The sequence below is a fragment of the Mastigoproctus giganteus genome, chromosome 6 (genome assembly GCF_048544385.1).
Source record: "Mastigoproctus giganteus isolate SK-2022 chromosome 6, ASM4854438v1, whole genome shotgun sequence".
NCBI classification, from domain to species: Eukaryota; Metazoa; Arthropoda; class Arachnida; order Uropygi; family Thelyphonidae; genus Mastigoproctus; species Mastigoproctus giganteus.
In genome coordinates, this window is record NC_143580.1 from 140,938,869 (window position 1) to 140,962,699 (window position 23,831).

General features: G+C 37.8%; 1 protein-coding gene across 1 annotated transcript in view; it reads right to left on the reverse strand.

Moving 5' to 3' along the window:
• BBS1 (Bardet-Biedl syndrome 1) overlaps positions 1 to 23,831 on the reverse strand; it is a 235,284-nt gene that overhangs the window by 74,316 nt on the left and 137,137 nt on the right. The window contains exons 10-11 of the mRNA XM_090375359.1: positions 15,566 to 15,686; positions 3,062 to 3,290 (exon numbers count right to left, since the gene is read on the reverse strand). Of these exons, the coding sequence (XP_090231485.1) occupies positions 3,062 to 3,290; positions 15,566 to 15,686 (350 nt within the window). The remainder of the gene's footprint in view (positions 1 to 3,061; positions 3,291 to 15,565; positions 15,687 to 23,831) is intronic.

Here is a 23,831-nt window from a genome sequence, read left to right on the forward strand (position 1 = left end):
TAGAAATGCTTTCTTTGCTTTTGCTGTTTTCTTTTTTTTTAAAGAAATATGGAATAAATCAAGGCAGAGTGAGTTGGATCAGAAAATAGCTAGCTTGGGGAAGAGATACACACAATAATGCACACACACTGGCTAAAAAAATATGTACCTTTGTATTAACAGAGTCACAGACAGAAGAAATGCAAATAAATGCAAAGAAAACTATGATGTGGAGTGATAAGTGTTGCCTCAGAGTATACAGACTGCAGTATTCTGAAGCCAGAATTGGGAAAATGCATGATCTACCAGATTTTGAAAAGGGCAACAATTCAAGAAACTAAAGATATAACTAGTTGCTCAAAAGCATCCATCTCGAAAGTTTCCAATGACTGGAAAGCTAGCGGTTATTCCACATCTCAAGAGCAAAGCCAAAGCTAAAGAGGACTATACAGAAAAATAAGACATCCAGTGTGCAGCAAATAACATCTGAATTCAACAAACCCCAGAACAGTCCTATTTGAACCCATACCATGTGCAGCAAATCGAAGCAGTTGCCTGGTTATTCAGGAGCCACCTGTTTTAGAGAAAACATTAAAAATTCGCTTGCAGTGAGGCTCAGAACATTGTGATAAATCTGTGGAAGTTCACCTTCAGTGAGCAGGTAATTGACTGTTGGAACAAAGTTCCATTTGTTGCTGTGGAACTGGTTGGTTAGAATAAATTCAAGGGAGAACTATACAAACTATTACCGGGTATGGATAGGTGATGTGAAAGTTCCCCCCCCCCCCCCCGCTGCTGGATAAGCTTGCATCATTTGCCACTACTAATACTATTTCAATAAAGGTAATGTTGAAAGTAATAGCACATTTATATGAAGCTGATTAATGAAATTAAGATACATGGTTATCATTACATGACTGTATGGTATATTAATTTAGTAAGCATTTTAGTATTTAATGTTTAGCATTCTTTGTAGCAGTGTATCATCAACTTATACAGGGTGGGGGCAGAGAAACCTGATGAATTTCAAATCGCTTATTGTGGCAACAATGCCGGATGGAGTAGTGGGGCTTAGTTCAGTGGGTAGGTTGCCTCATGCCATTTCATTAGTGATGGAGAAGTGGACTGCAAAACATCATGCTTTCGTTATTGAAACTTATTTCAAGAATAGTGACTCTGTTATCACAATTCAGTGGTTATTTCACACTCATGGCTCAATTCTCAGCCCTAACATGATAAAGCTATTAGCATTAGCATTAGTAGAGGCATATGATGCAAGAAAGCAAGTTTATGCAGCATCAGCCAAAAAAAAAAAAAAAAAAAAAAAAAAAAACACTTCCATTTCACCCCTCCGTTCGTTCGAAATACCTGTCCAGCTGAGCCTTAAATTTATTTAGGCTATCAACTTCCACAACAAGGGATGTAAGTCTGTTCCACCAACCACTAACGAAATTTACCTTTAGCCAGATGAATGGCTAAAGGTAAATTTTTGCACATCTATCCTACATTTATCTTTCTTCAATCTGAATTTATGCCCTCTCAGGTGATTATTCTGAACAAGAGGAAGAATCCCATTGGCACTGGGCATGCTCAAACTATTCAAGGCCTTATACACCTCTACCAGATCACCTCGCCGGTGCCTAGTCTCCAGACACTGTAATTTGCAAAACTTAAGGCTTTCTTCGTAAGAGAAACCCTTTGTTCCATTCACTAATCTTGTTGCCCTTCTCTGTACTCATTCCAGCAGCTCCACATCCTTCTTAAAATGAGGCCTCCAGACCTGTATACAGTACTCAAGGTTTGGCCTGATCATTGCCTTACACAAGGGAATAATCACCTCCTTATCCCTGCTAGAAAAATTCCTGTATATCATTGACAAGACACCATGAGCTACTCTTGTAGCCCATCTGCACTGCTCAGAGAACTTCATATCTGCCTGCACTATGGGTACCAAACTTTCAGCAAAGTGCTTCTACAGTGAAGAAGAAACCTCCGGGCGTTCTGCGAAGAGTACGAACATTGGACAATGTTGAAAATGTGAGAAGAGCTGTTTCTTCAGAGTCCACACCATTTGGCAAGGAAGCAAACCTCTACCCTGAAAATTTCTGTGAGAAGCTCGCAGAGAATTTTGCATAAGGATGTCAATTTTTATCCATACAAAATGGCGGTCATTCAAGAGTTAAGTGATAGGGATGGACTTGGCTACTTGCCAGAATTTTTCTGAACAAATTCCTCCAGATTATGACTACAGAAGATGTCAAGAACGTTTTTGCTTATGATAGATGAGGCTCATTTTGGATTGTCATATTGCATCGACAAACAATTTTTGCTACTGGGCAGCTGAAAATCCAAAACATCTCCATCATTGTCCTCTTCACAGTGAGAGTTACTGTCTGGTGTGGGGTTGTATAATTTGGAATCATAGGCTCTTACTTCTTTGAAGGCAATGGAGGCAGTATGGTTACAGTTACATCAGGTTATTACACAGAAATGCTATGAAATTTCATGGAGCTGGAATTGTCATCGCAGAATTGATCTTAATACCATGTGGTACCAGCAAGGTGAGGTAATTGCTCATATGGTGAGAGCAATGATTAGTGTGTTGTGTGAAATGATTCCTGGGCATGTGGGTTCATGGAATGTTGATGGTCCATGGCCAGCATGTTCTCCGGATTTAACCACTTGTGAGTAGTGACTGTGGGGGCTACCTTAAGAGTAAGGTTTATGTCACTAGACTCATAAACATTGAAGAATTACAACAAAGAATAATGGAATAAGTTGCAGTGATTACAGGAGAAATTATTCATAAAATGAAAAGAAATCTTCAAGATAAATTGGAACTATATGTGAGGAATAATGGGAGACATCTCACTGATGTAATCTTTAAAAAAGAAAATGGCATAAAATGTACTTCCTAGTGATAGTAATTACTAGATACAAAACCAAAATTTCAGTGTGTTATTTCATTTTAAAAATCATCGGATTTCTCTGCCCAACCCTGTATTACAGATGTGAAATTACTGCCCTTGCACAAAAAAAAATAATTAGTGTTTACAGAAAATATATATATCATCATTCTTACCCCTTGTGATTAGAATTAGAGTGTTGTCTTCTCTTCCATATCTACCAAATTTAATTCCTGTTATAACATCTTCAACTGCAAGCACATCCACTAGGTATTTATCTTGGTAAAACTGTATCAGACCATTACTTAAGCCAATTGCAACTAGCCGCAGGCCTAGCTGGTCTATGTCAACAGCTTCCATTGCTACTATATTACCATTCATCTTCACTGTCCACAAATTTTTACCCTAAATATCATCAAATACACAACTTTATCAATTTCCCTATAATTTCTGTTTGTAAATTTTCTATAAAGGTAGTTTTATAGTAATTATATATAGTGTTATCTGAATTTAAACTGTTTAACTTTACATTTTCTAACACTGTTTCACACACAATTCAAATAAAGCATCCATTAAATGCACAAATTGTTGAAATCTCTTATTTTTGTTTTCCAATAGAATACACTGTTTTAATAGACTGCACATCAAAATAGCTTTTAAAATCAGTGGAGGACATCATATCTCTTGATCATTACTGTTTGATATGAGTTTTGAAAAAAAACTTTGAAAATGTTGAAATTCTCTTCAATTTAGATTTAGACACTGAATGTAAAGGATGTAATAATAACCACAAGCTTTTTTTTTTTGGTACAATTTTTGATTTTTTTATGATTTAAAAAATCTTATTTGACATTTTCAATAAGTCCACTCTAATGGGAGGCAATTAGATAAAAATAAGAAAAAATTAATAAAAGCATTTAGGTACAAAGTTTTAATTTTTCCAATTTTGTCTAAGAAAATCTTCCTTCCACAGAACCAGCTGAGTAGAAAGGGAAAATAAAATGTAACAGATTAATAATAGAATTAAATAAAAAAGTAATAAAATAAAAAGTTTCCTGCAATATTTTAACAGTATAATAAAATACAGTGTTTAACTACTTATTTCTTAAATGCGAGCAATCACTACAAATACAGTGGTCCTTCAATAGTTGAAGCAAATACTCCAGTACCCCTCCCTACACTCCCAAAAAAATTGTGCTTGAATCATCAAGCACAATTTTGTATTATAATATTGTGAACTGCTGGGTGAGGTTTCTCAATGAAATAATTTAGCAATAAATGTAAATAATTTTGTAAGCACTGTAAATACAGTGGTCGTCGAATAATTGAAGAAAATACTGAAGTAACCCCAACCCCAAATTGTGCTTGGATCATCAGGAACAATTTGTATTTTAATATGAACAGCTAGATGAGGTTTCCCAATGAAATAATTTTCCAGTATATTAGATGAGAGAGAGAGAGAGAGAGAGAGATTAAAACATAAATAAATGTTACCACTGCAAGTTATGTATATCCAAAGTGATTAAAAGAATTAAATATAAGTTAATAATACTTACTTGCACACTGTTTGGCTTCCAGTGTTTATTTTTTTGTAGTAATTTTGGAAAGATGATTTTTATCTTCCCAAAAGGTGAAAAAGTAAAAGTTATTTTTCCTTTCTAACAGTTAGTTATCTTTTAAATGGACTCAGTCTTGTAATTGTCAAATCTTGTAGAAATAGTTTGCTCTTCCTTAGTATGGATTATTTTTTATGTGGCCCAATCCACTCAGGGCAATGGAGAGCAAAAAAAAACATGGGGATAGCTGTGCAGTCAAATACAAAGTTCTCTTCGCAGTGCAGATACCAGGACAGCTCATGAGGTTTTGTCAATCATAAACAGGAACTTTGCCAGCAGGGATCAGGAGGTGATTATCCCGTTGTATTAGGCAATGGTTAGGTCACATCTTGAGAACTGCATACAGGTCTGTAATTCTCATTTTAAGAATGATGTAGATCTATTCGAACAGGTGCAAAGAAGAGCAACAAGATTAGTGAGGGGTGCAAAAGGGTGCTCTTACCAAGAAAGGCTTTGGTTAAAATAGGCAGTGTCCCATTAAGGGCACTCTACCTTTACCTGGTGGTGGGGACTGCACACTCATGTGAGGCTGTGTTGGCAGTAGCTTAGCTACTAGTAGGGCCTTCCAAGCTAGACAAGCTTTTGTTGAGGAACCAGGGTAACCCTGGTTGCACAATGTTAAAAATATACAGTCAGAGAAAATCAACAAATAATGATTGAATTCCACAAAGTGTTGTTACTAAAAAAGGATGTATCAAGTTTAGAAAGAAACAAACTCGCTTGGACACTACTACGCAAAGACTGTCAGACCAACAGCACTTTATATCGAGGAATAAAGTCTTTACTGATGAAGAATTGGAGGAACTTCAATGGAATATCCAAGATGAAGATATCAAGAAGGAATTGCCAAGCAATAGACAGGAGAGTACCAGCAAAATCAGTAACAGAAGAGCAAATAATAGCTGAAGCTATACCCAAAGAAAGACTAGTCGATCTATTGCCACGCTCGCTCGCATAACAAGGTCAGCAGCTGACTGAAGGACAGAAAGAACTGAAGCAGAAAATTGATGAACACAAGAATGAAGCAAAAGAACATCAATGGTTGCCTGCAATGAAGCTAGTTGACATGAAAGAACTTATCTGGAGGCTAAAAGACCAGAGCTGTAGAATTAATATAAAGTCATTGCAAGAAACAAACCAGCTCATGTACAGTGCTGCAGCAGTATTGACAAGGCAGCTTGGATACAAAATAAACAAACCAAAAAAAGAGCAAAGCAGAACATCAAAGTGAAAGGCCAGATTAAAAAAACAAGATCAGCAAATTGAAGGAAATGAAAGAGAAAATTGAAAAGACCAAGTGAATACCTAGTTAAGAAGTACAATTTTCATTTAAAGAAAATTAAAAAAACTCTTGAACATGTAAGGCAGCAAATTACTGAAACATTGAAGAATATCTCCCGATATGAAGCCCAAATTGCTTAATACAAGCAATATTCCCTTTTCCAGAAATTTATCTGGAAAAGGGAATATTTCTTCTCTATTACCTTTGTTAGAAATGCTGTTTCTACCAGTGTTAATAGAGAAGCAGTGAAAAGCAAGTTGAAAACACACAAAGAGGAGATTGCCAAATTTTGGAAAGATCCGTGGAACAATTGCATGAATTAAAGAAGTGGAAACTGAACTAAAAGGAAATAATATGGAAGATCTTATAATAACCCCTGAACTAGCCCAAACTGAGAGGTGGGCCAAGAAGGTTAAAAACTGGACAGCACAAGGAAACAACAAATTATGTTTCTGGCTCAAACACCTAACCAGCTGACATAGGAAAATAGCTCAGCAATTGAGTGATTTACTGCAAACAGGAGAAATGGAAGAATGCATGATAACTGACAAAACCTACCTCCTTATGAAGAACCATGAAAAAGGTGCAGTTCCAAGCAAATTTCATCGAATAACCTGTTTACCAACTACTTTTAAGCAAATGACTGGAATAATCGTGGAATAATAAATAACTTAAAAGCCAATGAATGGTGTCTTATAATGTGGGATTTTAAATTTTCCAGATACTGACTGGAATTCGTGGGTGGGTCATTCACACACTAGCAAGGCTTTTGGGGATTTATTGGATGATTATTTTCTATAGAAGCATGTTCGAGAGACAACCAGAGGGAGTAATTATTATTATTATTATTATTATTGTTGTTGCTCTTATATTATTCCTCCCTGATGGGGGATTCCACTCCACGACGGGTACTGCTACCAAATACACAGGGTGGTTGTAATGTCTGGTGTTACTGTTGGTCGAGGAAATCTCTGACTATCCTACAGGTGTTCTACAGATTGTGACTTTCTGTAGTTCCTTGTAGGTGTTCTCTGGGAGACCTATTGCTGCTAGGCTGCTATGTAGAGTCTTTGGTACCATACCGGTTGTTGACACGATGATTGGGATGGTTGATACTTCTTGCATATGCCACATCTCCTTGACCTCATGTCTCAGCATTAGCATTAACATTAGTAGAGGCATTTGATGCAAGAAAGCAAGCTTATGCAGCATCAGCCAAAAAAAAAAAATAAATAAATAAAAAAATAAAGTAAAATAAATAAATAAAAAATAACCACTTCCACTTCACCCCTCTGTTCGTTCGAAATACCTGTCCAGCTGAGCCTTAAACTTATTTAGGCTATCAACTTCCACGACAAGGGATGGAAGTCTGTTCCACCTACCAACCACCCGCTGGCTAAAGGCAAATTTCCGCACATCTATCCTACATCTGTCTTTCCTCAATTTGAATTTATGCCCTCTCAGGTGATTATTCTGAGCAAGAGGAAGAATCCCATCAGCATTGAGCATGCTCAAAAAATGCAAGGCTTTGTACACCTCTATCAGATCACCTCGCTGGTGCCTAGTCTCCAGACACTGTAATTCGCAAAACTTAAGCCTTTCTTCGTAAGAGCACCCCTTTGTTCCATTCACTAATCTTGTTGCCTTTCTCTGTACTCGTTCCAGCAGCTCTACATCCTTCTTGAAATGAGGCCTCCAGACCTGTATACAGTACTCTAGGTGTGGACTGACCATTGCCTTATACAAGGGAATAATCACCTCCTTATTCCTGCTAGAAAAATTCCTATATATCATTAACAATACACCATGAGCTACTCTTGCAGCCCGTCTGCACTGCTCAGAGAACTTCATATCTGCCTGCACAACCACCCCCAGGTCCCTTTCATTCTCTACCACTGTCAGTGTAGTACCACAGATTTGATACGTTGCTCTGGGGTTGCTGTTTCCCATATGCAGTACTTTACATTTGTCAATGTTAAACTTCATTTGCCACCTCTCAGCCCATCTGCTTAACCTTTCCAGATCCTGTTGCAGCAGCATAGTGTCAGTAGTGTCCTTGACAACCCTGCCAACCTTCGTATCGTCTGCAAACTTGGACATTAAGCTTGATATACCATCATCAATATCATTTATAAATACAGAAAACAATAAAGGACCCAATACTGAACCCTGAGGGACTCCACTAATAACATTAGTCCACGATGAGCAGTGTCCATTGATTACCACTCTCTGTCTTCTTCCCCTCAACCACCCCTTTATCCATAGCAGCAATTTGCCTCCAATGCCACCTGCTCCAATTTGTGCAGCAGTCTTCCACGTGCAACAGTATCAAAAGCCTTTCTAAGATCCAAGTATATAATATCAAAGTTATTCCCTGCATCCAGTTCTTTTGTGACTGCATCATAGTATCCAATCAAATTGGTCAGGCAAGACTTCCCCTTAACAAAACCATGCTGTGTCCGAGCTATAACTGAAGTCTTGTCTAGATGATGCTGCAGTGCTTCTTTAACCAGTGCCTCCATTAATTTTCCGGGAACAGAAGTTAAACTCACAGGTCTTTAATTACTTGTTAGCAGCCTTTGATCCTCCCTTGTCAACTGGGGTCACATTTGCACATCTCCAGTCCATGGGTACCTCCCCTGAGTCCAAGGAAGCTCTCATAATTATGGCTAAGGGTTTGCTTACTTCCTTTGCTGCCTCCTTTAATATAACTGGATAGATCCCATCCACCCCAGGTGCCTTTCTTGTGTTTATCTTCAACAATTTCTCCTCCACTTTACTTTCAGTTATTACAAGATTCTCTAGCTTACTGCTAGAGTTGAATACACCTCTGGCATTCCCCTTGCTGAATAACTCCTCATGTGTGAATGTCGATGCAAAATATTCATTTAGTTTGTTAGCTACCTGAGCAGGGTCATCAACAGTTGACCCAACGATATCAAGTGGACCAATCTGATTCATCCCCTTCCTTCTAGAGTTTACATAAGTAAAGAACTCTTTGCTGTCAAGTTTGAACTCAGGTCCATGTACTTCTTAATTTTTTCATCATGGGTTTTCTGGACATTGCTAGTGCTGGGCACTGTTATGTCAATCAGGTAAGTGGCCTTTTCCATCTTGTCCACAAGGGTTATGTCCAGTCTGTTGTGCGGGATGGTCTTATCTGTTATTATGGCACGGGCCCAGTACAGCTTGTGGGTTCGGGTCTCTAGTACTGCCTGGGTTTTGTACTTGTAGTATGGTACACTTTCTTTGGTCAACTGATATTTCCTTGCTAGCTTCTGATGTATTATCCTGGCTACCTGGTCGTGTCTATGAGTGTACTCAGTCTGGGTGATCCTCCCTTGTCAACTGGGGTCACATTTGCACATCTCCAGTCCATGGGTACCTCCCCTGAGTCCAAGGAAGCTCTCATAATTATGGCTAAGGGTTTGCTTACTTCCTTTGCTGCCTCCTTTAATATAACTGCGCAGTGATGTGTTGGACCGTTTCTGAGGCCAGGTGGCACTGTCGACATGTGTCATCTGATATTCCAGGCTCCTTTGCGATGTATTTTCTATAGTTTCTGGTGTCGATTACCTGGTTTTGGATGGCCAGCATGAATCCTTCAGTCTCGGGGAAGAGCGTCCTGCTTGTGAGCCATGCATTAGAAGCAATGTTATCGATGTAATCTTGATGGGGATCACTGTAGTGTCTGCCATGGAGTGTCTTCTTTGCCCATCTTTCTATCTTCGTTTCTTTTACTGTCTGGGAGGGGTTTCCTCGCATAGGTTGAGTGGGGTATACCACTTATCTATCTTCCTTATGGCCTGGTGGAGTGGTGTTGTGTTGTTCTCAAAATAATCCTTCAGGTTAACTATCACTGTTTTCTGTTGTTCTATCAGGCCCCCTTTCTCCCTCTTTCCGAGGTATTGTTATTCTCTCAACTGCTGACTTCGAGTTGGTGTTGGCAACTCTTGGTCATCATTGTCCTTGTCTTTCGCATGATATCTTCTAGCTCAGTATTAGTCCAATCTATGACTCCGAATATGTATGTTATTACTGGAGCTGCATAGGTGTTTATGGCTTTAACTGTGTTCCTTCCGTTCAATTTTGCTTTCAGCAGGCTTCTGAGTCTCTGATGATATTTTTTGGTGAGGCACTTCTTGATTTCCTTATGTTCCAACTGCTTGGCCTGCATCATCCCTAGGTATTTGTAGGTCTCTCCTTGTGTCATAGCTTCGATCTCTTTACCAGTCAGCAGCTGGTAATTTTGGCCAACTAATTTTCCCTGGTGCAGTGTGTGGGTCTTGCATTTTTCTAGACCAAATTTCATCCTGATGTCCTTGCTGAATTCTTCGGTGATCCAGAGTAGCTGCTGGAGTTGCTTCTTGGTTGCCGCGTAGAGCTTGATGTCAGGTGGGTGAGGGTATACAGGTTCTTTCTTCCTTCTTTGAAGTTATATCCATACTTGCTGCCATTAAGCATGGTGGATAGGGGGTTTAGCGCTAGACAGAACCATAGTGGGCTCAGAGCATCTCCTTGAAAGATTCCTCTTCTAATGGGGATTGGCCTGGTTGTGATGTTCTCAACCTTAATGGTGGTACTCCATGTCACCATGATTGCTGCTAGGAAGTTTGTCACTATCGAATTGACCTTGTAGATCTTCAGGGTCTCTTAGCCAACTATGAGGTACGGAGTCGTAGGCCTTGCGGTAATCGATGTAGGCCATGTATAGGTTACGGTGCTTCTTGAAGGCTTGCTCTAACTGCAGCATCTATGGTTAATTGCTCCTTGCATCCTTTGCTTCTCCGCTTGCATCCTTCCTGCTGTTTGGCCATTATGTTCTGACTCTCAAAGTGGTCTGATATCTTCTTAGTTATGCAGCTGGTCAGGATCTTGGCATCATTGGGAAGCATGTGATTGGCCTGTATTTCACCGGGTTTCTTGTATCTTCATCTTTAGGCTTCAGATGTGTGACTCCTTCTTTGAGAAACTTCCGGATTGTCTCTGGGTGCCTTATAATTCGAGTGAACTGCTCTGCTAGGTGCTTGTGCGTTTCTTGTACTAGTAGTTGTGGATGTTATCAATTCCCGGGGTTTGCCAGTTGTGGGTGTTCCTGATCAACTGTTTTACTCCTTCTTCTCGAATCTCCCACTTTCTCATCTCTTGTATGTCTTTTGTTTTCTTCCATTCTACTTCTATCCAGGGTGCTTTGCTGTTATGGCTTACTTCACTGCTCCAGATATTTTCCGAGAACTCTTCAATCATCTTCTTCTCGGGTGGTCCATTTCCTGCTTTCTCATCTGCACCCAGTTTCCTGTAGAAGGCTCTTTGGTCCTCATCAAAGATTCGGTTGTTTATTTTCCTCTGGGAGCTCTCTTTGTATCGGTGTAGTCTTGCTGAGTGCGAGGAGGTTCTGATTCAGTGTGATTAAGTATTCTCCTATTCTCTGATTTCTGGTCTCTTGTTTGCTGTGGGTGCTGTCTCTCTTGAGGATGCTCTTCACCTTTCCAATCAATTTCTTACTTCTATTACCCTGTTGGTACTGGGTCAACTGACCTATCTTGACTCTTAATTCTTCTATCTTCTGCTGAAGTCTTCTTTCCCAAGCTGGCGGTTCCTTCTGTTTTCGGTTCTTCTGCTGCTGGTCTCTCGTTTCTTTCCCATTAATCCTAGTGGCTGCTATGGCAGCACAGTATACCGCTGTGTGGATGGCCTCCAGTGTTGCACCATTGTTGTCAAGGTAATGTGGCATTATCTGCCGATTGAGCTAGTCTGTTACTCTCCACAGGATTTTATTTGGCCTCTGCTTAGGTATCACATGGGTTCTTGTGGGGTCCATTCTTTCGAATTCTGTTAGGGCCTTTTTCCACTCGTCTTCTATTCTGGATAGCATGACTTTGTCTCTTTCCACTTCAGCTACTCTGGGTTGTATTTCTTCTTGCTGTTCCTCCCCAGTTCCATGGTATGCTGTTCCTCCTCGGGTTCCATATTGACCATATTCTTTGTGCTTTCTAGAAGATCGCCGACATCCCACTTGATTTTTTCCAAGATGGCAGGAGCTATTAGGTTCTTCGTGATGTGCTATTTATTAGGTTCTTCCTTCTCTGGTCTGCTAATCGCTGTTAGGTGACCAGAATATCTGGATATCATTCTAACCACTTGGTATGTAGTCGCGATCTGTACATTGTCATATCGGTCTCTAGCCTGGTTATTTCATAGTATGCTCGCATGATGTATGTATTCATTTCAATGCTCCACTTCATGCGTTGGCATTTTCTTCCTTCCTGGTTATTATTATTAGCAATATGGTGCAAGGAAGCCTGAGGCTTATGTTGCACCAGCCAAAAAAAAATTTGAGTACCCAGAGAGAGAGAGAGAGAGAGAGAGAGAGAGAGAGAAAGAGAAATAAAGGAAATCATCAAGAAAGAGAAGAATGATGATATTCAACTCAGGACCCTGGGCGTGCCAAACCCATACTCACAAGATGTGAACCTCTGTAATACTCTTCATCTGATTATCAGTAGTGATTCTTCATGCATTAAGAATCTGCAGATAAAGGAACCACTAAGTGGCAGTGATCACAGTGTGCTAAAGTAGAATTTAGTCAGAGAGGTAACTACCACCAGGTGTAAAGGGAAGGGTTTTTGCTTTCGTAAAGGTGACTACCGTGGTCGGAGACAGTATTTAAATTCTATATGGTGGGACCAACTGATGATGTTACCAACAGCAAATTCAAAATGGGAAGAATTCAAAAAATTAATCTTGGAACTACTAGGCTTTTCATACAAACAAAGAAATATTATTCAAGTTTAGGCCTAAATGGATGTCAGATGAACTAATGAGGCATATGGCAGAGAAGAAAAATGCATGGGATACATATATATATATTAACAGGTGACATGGAAGCCTATGATAGATATAAACTGGTCTGTAACCAAGTCACAAAGGAGGTTAGGCAGGCAAAGGCAGATTATGAGAAATCTTTGGCAAAGGATACAAAGTAAAACAGCAAACAGTTCTTTACTTATGTAAACACTAAAACGAAGGGGATGAATCAGATTGGTCCCCCTTGATATCGATGGTTCGACTGTTGGTGTAGCCAACAGTCGAACCATAGATGATGGTTCGACTGTTGGCTACACCAGTCTGTTTGCTATCTGAGCAGGATCAAGTTGATGATCCTGCTCAGATAGCAAACAAACTGAATGAGTATTTTGCATCTATATTCACACATGAGGAGTTATTAAGGTTTGAAAATGGCAGAAGGTTATCAAATTGTAGCAGGGTGCTTAATGATTTTGTAATAACTGAGAGCAAAGTGGAGGAGAAATTGTTGAAGTTAAACATAGCATCCTTGGACTCAGGGGAGGTCCCCACAGACTGGAGATGTGCAAATGTATCCCCAATACACAAAGGGGGATCGAAGGGTAACAATAGTAATTACAGACCAGTTAGTTTAACTTCTGTTCTAGGTAAAATAATGGAGTCACTGGTTAAAGATGCATTGCAGGATCATCTAGACAAGACTGCATCTTGTCTAGATGATCCTGCAACAGAATCTGGACACAGATGAGTTTGTTAAAGGAAAGTCTTGTCTGACAAATTTGATTGGATACTATGATGTGGTCACAAAGGAACTGGATGCAAAAAATAATTTTGATATCATATACTTGGATTTCAGGAAAGCTTTTGATACTGTTGCACATAGAAGACTGCTGTACAAATTGTAGCGGTATGGCATTAAGGGCAAGTTGCTACAATGGATAAAGGGATGGTTGAGTGGGGGAAGACAGCAGAGAGTGGTAATAAATGGACTCTGATCTACATGGACTAATGTTATTAGTGAAGCCCCACAGGGTTTGGTGTTGGATCCACTGTTGTTTTGTATATTTATCAATGATATTGATGAAGGTATATCAGGCTTAGTGTCGAAGTTTGCAGATGATACAAAGGTTGGCAGGGTTGTTAATGACAGTAATGGCAGTGTGCTACTGCAACAGAATCTAGAAAATTTGGGCAGATGGGCTAAGAAGTGGCAACTGAAATTTAACCTTAACAAATGCGAAGTACTGCATATGGGTAGACGTAACCCCAGAGAAACGTACCAACTATGTGGTACTACACTTAAGGTGGTAGAAAATGAAAAAGACCTGGGAGTAATTGTGCGTCAGATATGAAGTTTTCTGAGCAATGCTGCCAGGGCAGGTTATGGGGTTTTGTCAATGATATATAGGAATTTTGATAGCAGGGAAAAGGAGGTGATTGTCCCCCTGTAAAAGGCAATGGTCAGGCTACACCTTGAGTACAGCGGAGAGTTCTGGAGAATCATTTTAGGAAGGATGTAGATTTGCTTGAGCGTGTACAGAGAAGGGCAACAAGATTGGCTTAAGTCTGCAAATTGCAGTGGCTGGAGACTAGGAACCCGTGCGGTGATCTAATTGAGGTGTATAAGCCCTTGAATGGGTTGAGCTTGCTGTATTTTGATGGGATCCTTCCACTTGTTCAGATTACGAACCTAAGGGGCATAAATTCAAATTAAGAAAAGACAGATGTAGAATAGATGTGCGGAAATTATCCTTTAGCCAGCAGGTGGTTAATTGGTGGAACAAACTTCCGTCTGTTGTTGTTGTGCAAGTTGATAGGTTATATAACTTTAAGGAGGAACTGGACAGGCATTTGGAAGGAATGGTGTAATTTTTTTTTGGCTGATGCTCAATAAGCTCATACATGCTTTCTTGCATCACATGCCACTACTACTACATTACAAATATTGCTTCCTCTGCATCTAAAAAAGGCACCTCCGTAGTCAGGCGGGCAGGAGCAGCAGTGCTTAGCAGACGCTTCTTGATTAGACTGGGGTTATTTAATTAACTTAATTTGACCACCAAATTAAGTGTTATTTAGGTTATTTAGTTACTTAATTTGACCACCAAATACGGAGGATGCAGAAAGGTCAGGGAATGACCACCGCATATCCCCGGAGCAATATGTCCTTAGTTGCAAATGCTCCTAAAAAATAAATAACAAACAACAACAACAACAACTAAAAAACTGGGTTTTCTCTTTCCCTCTCAGTGTTACATTTCTTCTAATCAGCTGTTAACTCTGTACAAAACGGAAATCCATTGTTTCCACATCTGGGGCGGTACCCCCAAAATATCTCAGGCTTCTAGAATTCAAAAGAAGGCAGTTAGATTAATTAATGACATCTCTAACAGAGTCTCTCCACTCTCTGTCTCATAGATGTTCTGTTTTCTTCTTCCTCATTTATTTATTCAACTTCCATTTTCTGGAACAACCTTCCTTCATACGTATTTCCTGAAAATTATAATCTACAGAAATTCAGTCTAATGTCAACAAATATCTTCTTTCATCTTCTCACCCTTCAACTAAACATGGTACTAAGTACTATAGGTTCTAATACCTCTTGTGTTTGGAATTTTCATTAAAAAAATAAATAAAACAAAATAAAAATAAATAACTGGATACCAAAGTTCTTTGAAATTATTGGAATTAGTGAAAATATTCGAAAATTCACAAGGAAACAATTTGTTTGCGGATGACTCGGCTAATAAAAAATGGTGAAGTAGAAGGAAATGTCAACATCAGAAGGGGTAGTTTTCAAGAGACCTCACTCTCACCATTATTATTTATAATATTAAAAAAATGCAAATAAATGGTATATAAATATTTACATTCAACAATAAAAATGCACTTATTTCATTTGTATAAAGATTAATGTTTATATTATTCTAAGTCATTTTTTTTTTAAATGAACAGAATAAAAAAAAAAAATTTACCTTTGTTGAGTAACAGCTCAGGGTGCCATCCATGCATCCGATTACAATATTATTATTCACTCTATGAAGGCCCACTGGCAGAGATTTAAGTTCCACACACAGTCTAGCAACTTTGTAACCTCTGGTATTAATAGTCATATTTATTATTAATTCAATTTATAAAGTGAAATATACATAAAATTTCTTGCTTTGTTAATAAACTTAACTTCCTGAAGTGATAAGCAATCAAGCAGATATAACACATAGCACCCTCCCCCACTTTAAACTAATAAGTAATTATGCAGTTTATGTTATAATAGTGACTGCATTGAGGTAAATTGGATCCGTAAATCAGAAACTCCGAGAGCATAAATATATACATACAGTGGACTCTCGTTAATATAAAGTTCAAGGGACCTAAATTTTCACGTTTTATAATAATGAGGTTTGTAGTAATGAGGTCCCCCAAAAGTGTAAAAAAATTACCGTTTTTTATATTTTTTTTTATTTTGGTACATACTGTATATCTAAGAATAATAATAAATAACAAGTATAAAGTTATAGAATTCTTATAGTACCGTGATAATAGACAAATATAAAAATAGCGAAATGCTTAAAGTGCGGTACTCACCTTGAATATAATCTGCAATAGTTTTATGAAAAGACTGAATACAAGGTGGAATACAAGGTGGAATGGTTAAGTTAATGCATTAAGGTGGGATGAGATTTAATTTAACGGAATTTTAAAATAACCACAAGGAAGCAGAAGTGCACTACTCCGTCCCTGGTTGTCATAAAGTAGAAAGTAGTTGATCTGGAACATAAAGGAATTGATAATGACAATAGTAATGATGACAGACTTTCATTGTTATAACATCTTCAGTTGGCCGTGTTAAGTGAGAAGTAATGTGTGCTGTATTTTAAGGAATTTTCTATACTCTCGTGATGCTCTTTTTTCAGAAAGGAGACACAATTGTCATCATAGACAAAAACACTTACATTCAGAAAATGGAACAAATTTTAGCCGACCAAAACACATAAAACTGATAAAAATTATAATATCACAAAACTTAAAAATAAACTAGATTTAATCTTAAGAAAACTCAGACAAAATAAAGAAATCAATTTATACACACTGCAACATCCTTCCTCACATGTTTGGCATCACCAAACTACACAAACCTGGCCACCCATTAAGACCAATTATCTCTTTCAGTAAGTCAGCTTTTGCAAACCTATCCACCTACTTAGTTAAAATAATATCCCCTCTTACCAGATTCCCAGAATTCAAAATCAGCAACACCAATCAGGCCTTTCAGAAAATAAGCAATACTACAATTTCTGATGGAGATATCCTAGCATCATTTGACGTTAATATCTCTATATACTAACGTGCGTATCCCATACACTTTAGAGGCTTTATGGAAATTGTTAACAACAGATAACACTTTGACAAGACGTGTTATCTTTGACAGATAACATGTACCTCTCTTTCCATTAATAACATCCTTGAACTCACTTCACTTTTACTAGACATCCGATATTTCGGATTCAATAATAAAATTTTCCAACAAATATTCGGTTTACCCATGGGTTTAGGTATTTCCGCCCCCTGTCAGAAATTTACCTAGCCATAACAGAGAACCAAATCTTACAACCCTTCCCTCTAGAAATAAAATTATACACCTGTTACGCTGATGATATACTCATAATAGGCAATAGGTCCATTATAGACAATCTCTTTTTAAAATTTAATTCAACACATGATAGGTTAAAACTCACTCTTGAAATTGAAACAAACAACCAAATTAATTTTCTCAACCTCAAGTTTACAAAACAGGTACCAAACTAGGTACAAAGATTTTCAGAAAAAATACACATACAGGCAAATACCTACATTTTGCTTTGCACTACCCCATCTGCACAAAAAAAGCAGTTTTATACAACCAAATACATAATGCCCTCAAATATAGCACCTCACAAAATGACTTAACTAATGAACTTCAATACCTCACGGAAAAATTTACAGCTAGGAACTAGCCAACCCAACTCATTCAACACACTATTTCCACCGCCAAAAGTAAAATTAACAATCCACCAAAACCCACCACCAACGCAAACATACGCATCATCCTCCCATACCATAATGAACTTGGTGGACAATTCCGCTGTGTGTTTACAGATACTGATATCTCCCTTATTTTTTCAGCTTATAATAAACTCGGATCCTTATTCAACACTTACAAAGATACACACAAATACCCAATCAATGATTTGAACAATATAATTTACTTTATTAAATGTCAACCAAACTGTGATGCCTTTTATATTGGTAGTATTACTACCAAGTTTGGTTCTATCAAAACCTCCAACACTCGTGCACACTACCACTATAATAGTCTTAGATCGGGATAAGCTAGTACAGAACTCACAATTCATGCCCAAACCCACAATCATACTCCTTTAATTGACTTCGCTATCACCATTATAAGACTTAAAACCAGCCACAAAATTCTTCAATATGAAGCCCTCATTATCGAATGGTTTCGACACAACACTAATCTCAACATCCTAAACGCAAAACTTCCCTTTCACCTTTCCTCGGCTTGGAATCTCTCACATCTGAGATTCCCACATGTTCCAAAGAGCATCACGAGAGTATAGAAAATTCTTTAAAATACAGCACGCGTTACTTCTCACTTACCGCCAACTGAAGACGTTATAACTTAACGAAAGTCTGTCGTCATGACTATTGGCATTATCAATTCCTTTATGTTCCAGATCACCTACTTTATGACAACCAGGGATGTAGTAGTGTACTTCTGCTTCCTGGCACTTATTTTAAAATTCCATTAAATTAAATCTCATCCCACCTTAATGCATTAACTTAACCATTCCACCTTATATTTAGTCATCAGTCTTTTCATAAAACTATTGCAGTTTATATTCAAGGTGAGTACCGCACTTTAAGCATTTCGCTATTTTTATATTAATAATAAATAATAATAATATCAAAAATAAATTAATAAAATAAGATGAAATAAAAACAAAAGCCTTGTCTAACAATACAGTAATAGAAATAACACATTTTTTTATAGAATTTATTTTATTTGTAAGATAAACTAAGAGAAAAGCAATATTAACGAAAATGAAAATATTGTACAGTATATGCTTTGATATATACAATATTTTAGTATCACAGTAAAAATAATTACAATCTTAATATAAAAGGAGACATACAAACCATTAACTTTTTAATAAATTAACCCAATTTAAAGAAAGAATCCAATGCTGTTTGCATGGTTTTTGTCCTATAGGCATTTTTAACTACAGCACAGATGTTATCAAATGCAATAGTTGTTTCTTTATCCACTATACTGCAGGCCAACACATTCTCTATTATGTTCAATGCGTTTTGGGCATCTTTTTTAGATGGTAGCGTGCACGCTTCTTCACTTTCACTGGTAACAAAAACATCATCTTTTTGTTTGGTACCCAGCAGCTCTTCTGGTGTTGGCATTGCAGTGGTAGTAACTTCATCATTGACCTTCACAAACTCTTCAAATTCGCCAACAAAATCCATATCCTCCTTCAAATTCCTCCATTCCTCACTCTTGCTATCATATTCGTCTGCTGGACCATGTTTTTCGATGATGTTCTCTCCAAAGCCACTCTTTCTGAAACAGTTGATTATTACACTTGATGTAATACTTTCCCCAAAGCAATAACAAGATAACGGATAGCATCCAAGACATTCCAATTTAGCTGCAAATTGTTGTGGATCAAGTACCTTATTAGGCGGGCTCTATATGCTCTCTTGAGGTTATAAATAATGCCTTGATCCAGTGATTGCATTAAACTGGTGGTATGGGGGGGGGTAAAAACAACAGCCACATATTTGTAAACTTAAGTGTCTCAGCAGAATGTGCTGTACAATGGTCTAGAATCATCAAAATGTTCCTTTTTTCTGAAGCCATTCTTCTGTCCAATTTTGATAACCAAAACTAAAATTTTGACCGTAAGCCAAGCACGTCTATTGGCCTCATAATCATAGGGAAGTTGGTTAACTGCTTTAAAACATTTTGGCTTGGAAAATTTATCAATCACAACTACAGCTAGTTTTGTACTGCCATCTGAATTGCAGCATAACAGAACAGTGAGGCTTTATTTACTTAATTTTTCACCATGACAAGCCTCTCCTCAAACAGCAAATGTTTTGTTTGGCAGAAAATTATAAAATAAACTCATCTCATCAAGATTAAAAATATCCTTTGCCTCATATTTCTCAAGGATGGACCACACAGAACACAACCAGTCTGTAGCCTTTTCTTTGTCGACTAATCCAGACTCACCACAAACATTTCATGAAACCAAGTTATTCCTGTCTTTAAATCTTTGGAGCTAGCCACTGCTGCATTTGAAGTTGCTAATCCCATGTTGCTGAGCTAGATAATTTGCCTTTTCTTGCAAAATCGGACCCGACAGTGGCAAATTAGATCCCCGCATTTGTTGGTACCACTCGAAAGGTTTTGTTTCAAGCTCCTCGTGTTTTGCACCACAAATTTGTTTCCTGTTTTTCATCGCTGCTCCAGTGTCACGCACTTCTTCAAGTCTTTTTCGGTTTTTCGATATTGGGATGTAGTATTTTGGTTTTTCAGTAAAGGGATGTAGTATTCGTCTGCAATGTTCGTTTTGCTTCTTTCCATCTTGTCAGCCTCTTGTATCATTTTTAGTTTAATTTACAGGCTTAATTCTGTCTGTCTATGTTTTGTTGCCATAACAAATTTTAAATTAATTTAAAGATAAAAGTTCTGAAAAAGACATCAGCTCAGATAAAATGGCACAAAAAGTAGATTGCTGTATACAATAGCAAAAGACTTTTGAACTGGGGTAACAATTGCAACTGACCTTATTCCCATGGAGAGCAAGGGAGTGCATGTAAACAACTTAGAAAAACTTTTTATTCTTTTGTTAATTTAACACCTCATCCTTCAGAAAGATGTTTTTCAGAGTGCACTTGGTGTTGTAGCTACCAGAAACTGCTTCGGTTTACACAAAACTAATTTCTAACGAGTCAGTGCCAGCCTTCGGGAAGTAGGGAGCCAGGTGGCAGGGGGGCAATAATCAGATCGCTCCGCCAAGATTTGTATTAAACATACAAAATGACAATATTTATTTCCTCATGGGGTGAAAAAGAATTTTGTAATACATATTAACCAAATTTTGTAATAAACAAATATATTTACATAGAAAAGCCTATCTATCAGGGGAAATGGTATTTGCTTCATATAAAGAGTACTTTGTATAAACTGAGTTTGTATTAACAAGATTTTACTGTATATATATATATATATATATATTTTTTTTTTTTTTTTTTTAAATTTCACCAAAATAATATAAGTACTGAAACTAAATTATCATGTTCACAACTGGAAATAGTTATTGTATATTCTGGCATATAAGACAAGTTCTATTTTTTGCCTTGAGAATTTGTGCTTTAATCACAAATCAGTGTGTAAGTTGACTCACTCTCTCATTTCACATAATGGTGTCTTACAATAATTATGAGCTGCTACTACTTCTTAATTCAGTTATTCTACTCTTTCTTTTAAAAGTTTACATAGTGAAATTTTATCACACTGTGCAGTAAACTGTAAACTATGAAGTAAACTCTTCATTCTGATAATGATTTTGCAGAAGTCTAACTGCTAAGATTGAAACTACACTATTCATATTTTTTTTGGCTGATGCTGTATATTATTGTTATCTCTCTATACATTAAAAAAGTTTTCCTCCTAGTGATATTTATTCAAGCCAATTGGAAAACAGGGCGAGGCAATTACATCACTATAAATGCAATTAATTATTGACAACTGCCTCCATAATGTTCACCAAACTCATGCACATGATTCACTGTCTAACATTTGACGTTCCATTGTAAGGTTTTTTGTATATTAATAAATATTGTATAATTGTAATTAGTTTAGTATTTTGTAAATAATTGTAAATAGTTTAGTATTTGGTAAATAATTGTAAATAGTTTAGTATTTTGTAAATAATTGCATACAAAAGTTTGTAAATATTTTAGTCCTGCTCTTTCGGATGCAACAATATTCCTCATGCATTAAGAAACCTGAAGCAAAAAGCCTTTGGCTAAAATCTATTATTTGGGTACCACTTGTCTCCGAGCAGCGGGCATGGTCATAGAATGGATTGATTGTACGGTCGAGTTCTGCAATTAGCATTAGCATTAGTAGAGGCATTTGATGCAAGAAAGCAAGCTTATGCAGCATCAGCCAAAAAACAAAAAAAAAAAAAAACCACTTCCACTTCACCCCTCTGTTCGTTTGAAATACCTTTCCAGCTCAGCCTTAAATTTATTTAGGCTATCAACTTCCACGACAAGGGATGGAAGTCTGTTCCACCAACCAAATACCCGCTGGCTAAAAGCAAATTTCCGAACGTCTATCCTACATCTGTGCTTTCTCAATTTGAATTTATGTCCTCTCAGGTGATTATTCTGAGCAAGAGGAAGAATCCCATCAGCATTGAGCATGCTCAAACCATTCAAGGCTTTATACACCTCTATCAGATCACCTCGCTGGTGCCTAGTCTCCAGACACTGTAATTTGCAAAACTTAAGCCTTTCTTCGTAAGAGCACCCCTTTGTTCCATTCACTAACCTTGTTGCCCATCTCTGTACTCGTCCAGCAGCTCTACATCCTTCTTGAAATGAGGCCTCCAGACCTGTATACAGTACTCCATGTGTGGTCTGACCATTGACTTATACAAGGGAATAATCACCTCCTTATCCCTGCTAAAAAAATTCCTGTATATCATTGACAATACACCATGAGCTACTCTTGTAGATTGTCTGCACTGCTCAGAGAACTTCATATCTGCCTGCACAATTACCCCCAGGTCCTTTTCATTCTCTACCACTGTCAGCGTAGTACCACAGAGTTGATACTTTGCTCTGGGGTTGCTGTTTCCCATATGTAGTACTTTACATTTGTCAATGTTAAACTTCATTTGCCACCTCTCAGCCCATCTGCTCAACGATTCCAGATCCTGTTGCAGCATAGTATCAGTAGTGTCCTTGACAACAATGCCAACCTTTGTACCATCTGCAAACTTGAACATTAAGCTTGATATACCATCATCAATATCATTTACAGAAAAACAACAATGGACCCAACACTAAACCCTGAGAAACTCCTCTAATAACATTAGTCCACAAAGAGCAGTGTCAATTGATTACCACTCTCTGTGTTCTCCCCCTCAACCACCCCTTTATCCATAGCAGCAATTTGCCTCCAATGCCACACTGCTCCAATTTGTGCAGCAGTCTTCCATGTGCAACAGTATCAAAAGCCTTTCTAAGATCCAAATATATGATATCAAAATTATACTTTGCATCCAGTTCCTTTGTAACTGCATCATAGTATCCAATCAAATTGGTCAGGCAAGACTTTCCCTTAACAAAACCATGCTGTGTCCGAGCTATAACTGAAGTCTTGTCTAGATGATTCTGCAGTGCTTCTTTAACCAGTGCCTCCATTAATTTTCCTGGAACAGAAGTTAAACTCACAGGGCTATAATTACTTGTGTCAGCCTTTGATCCTCCTTTGTGAATTGGGGTCACATTTGCACATCTCCTGTCTATGGGTACCTGCCCTGAGCCCAAGGAAGCTGTCATAATTATGGCTAAGGGTTTGCTTACTTCCTTTGCTGCCTCCTTTAATATAACTAGATAGATCCCAGGTGCCTTTCTTGTGTTTATCTTCAACAATTTCTCCTCCACTTTACTCTCAGTTATTACAAGATTCTCTAGGTTACTGCCAGAGTTGAATACACCTCTAGCATTCCCCTCGCTGAATAACTCCTCATGTGTGAATGTCGATACAAAATATTCATTTAGTCTGTTAGCTACCTGAGCAGGATCATCAACAGTTGACCCATCGATATCAAGTGGACCAATCTGATTCATCCCCTTCCTTCTAGAGTTTACATAAGCAAAGAACTCTTTGCATCCCTTGCTAAAGATTTCTCGTAATCTGCCTTCGCCTGCCTAACCTCCTTTGTAACTTGGTTAGAGATCAACTTGTATCTATCATAGGCTTCTGTGTCACGTGTTAATTTGTATGCATCCCATGCATTTTTTCTTCTCTGCCATATGTCTCATTAGTTCATCTGACATCCATTTAGGCCTAAACCTTGAACAATATTTCTTAGTTGGTATGTAAAGCCTAGTAGCTTCCAAGATAAGTTCTTTGAATGCTTCCCA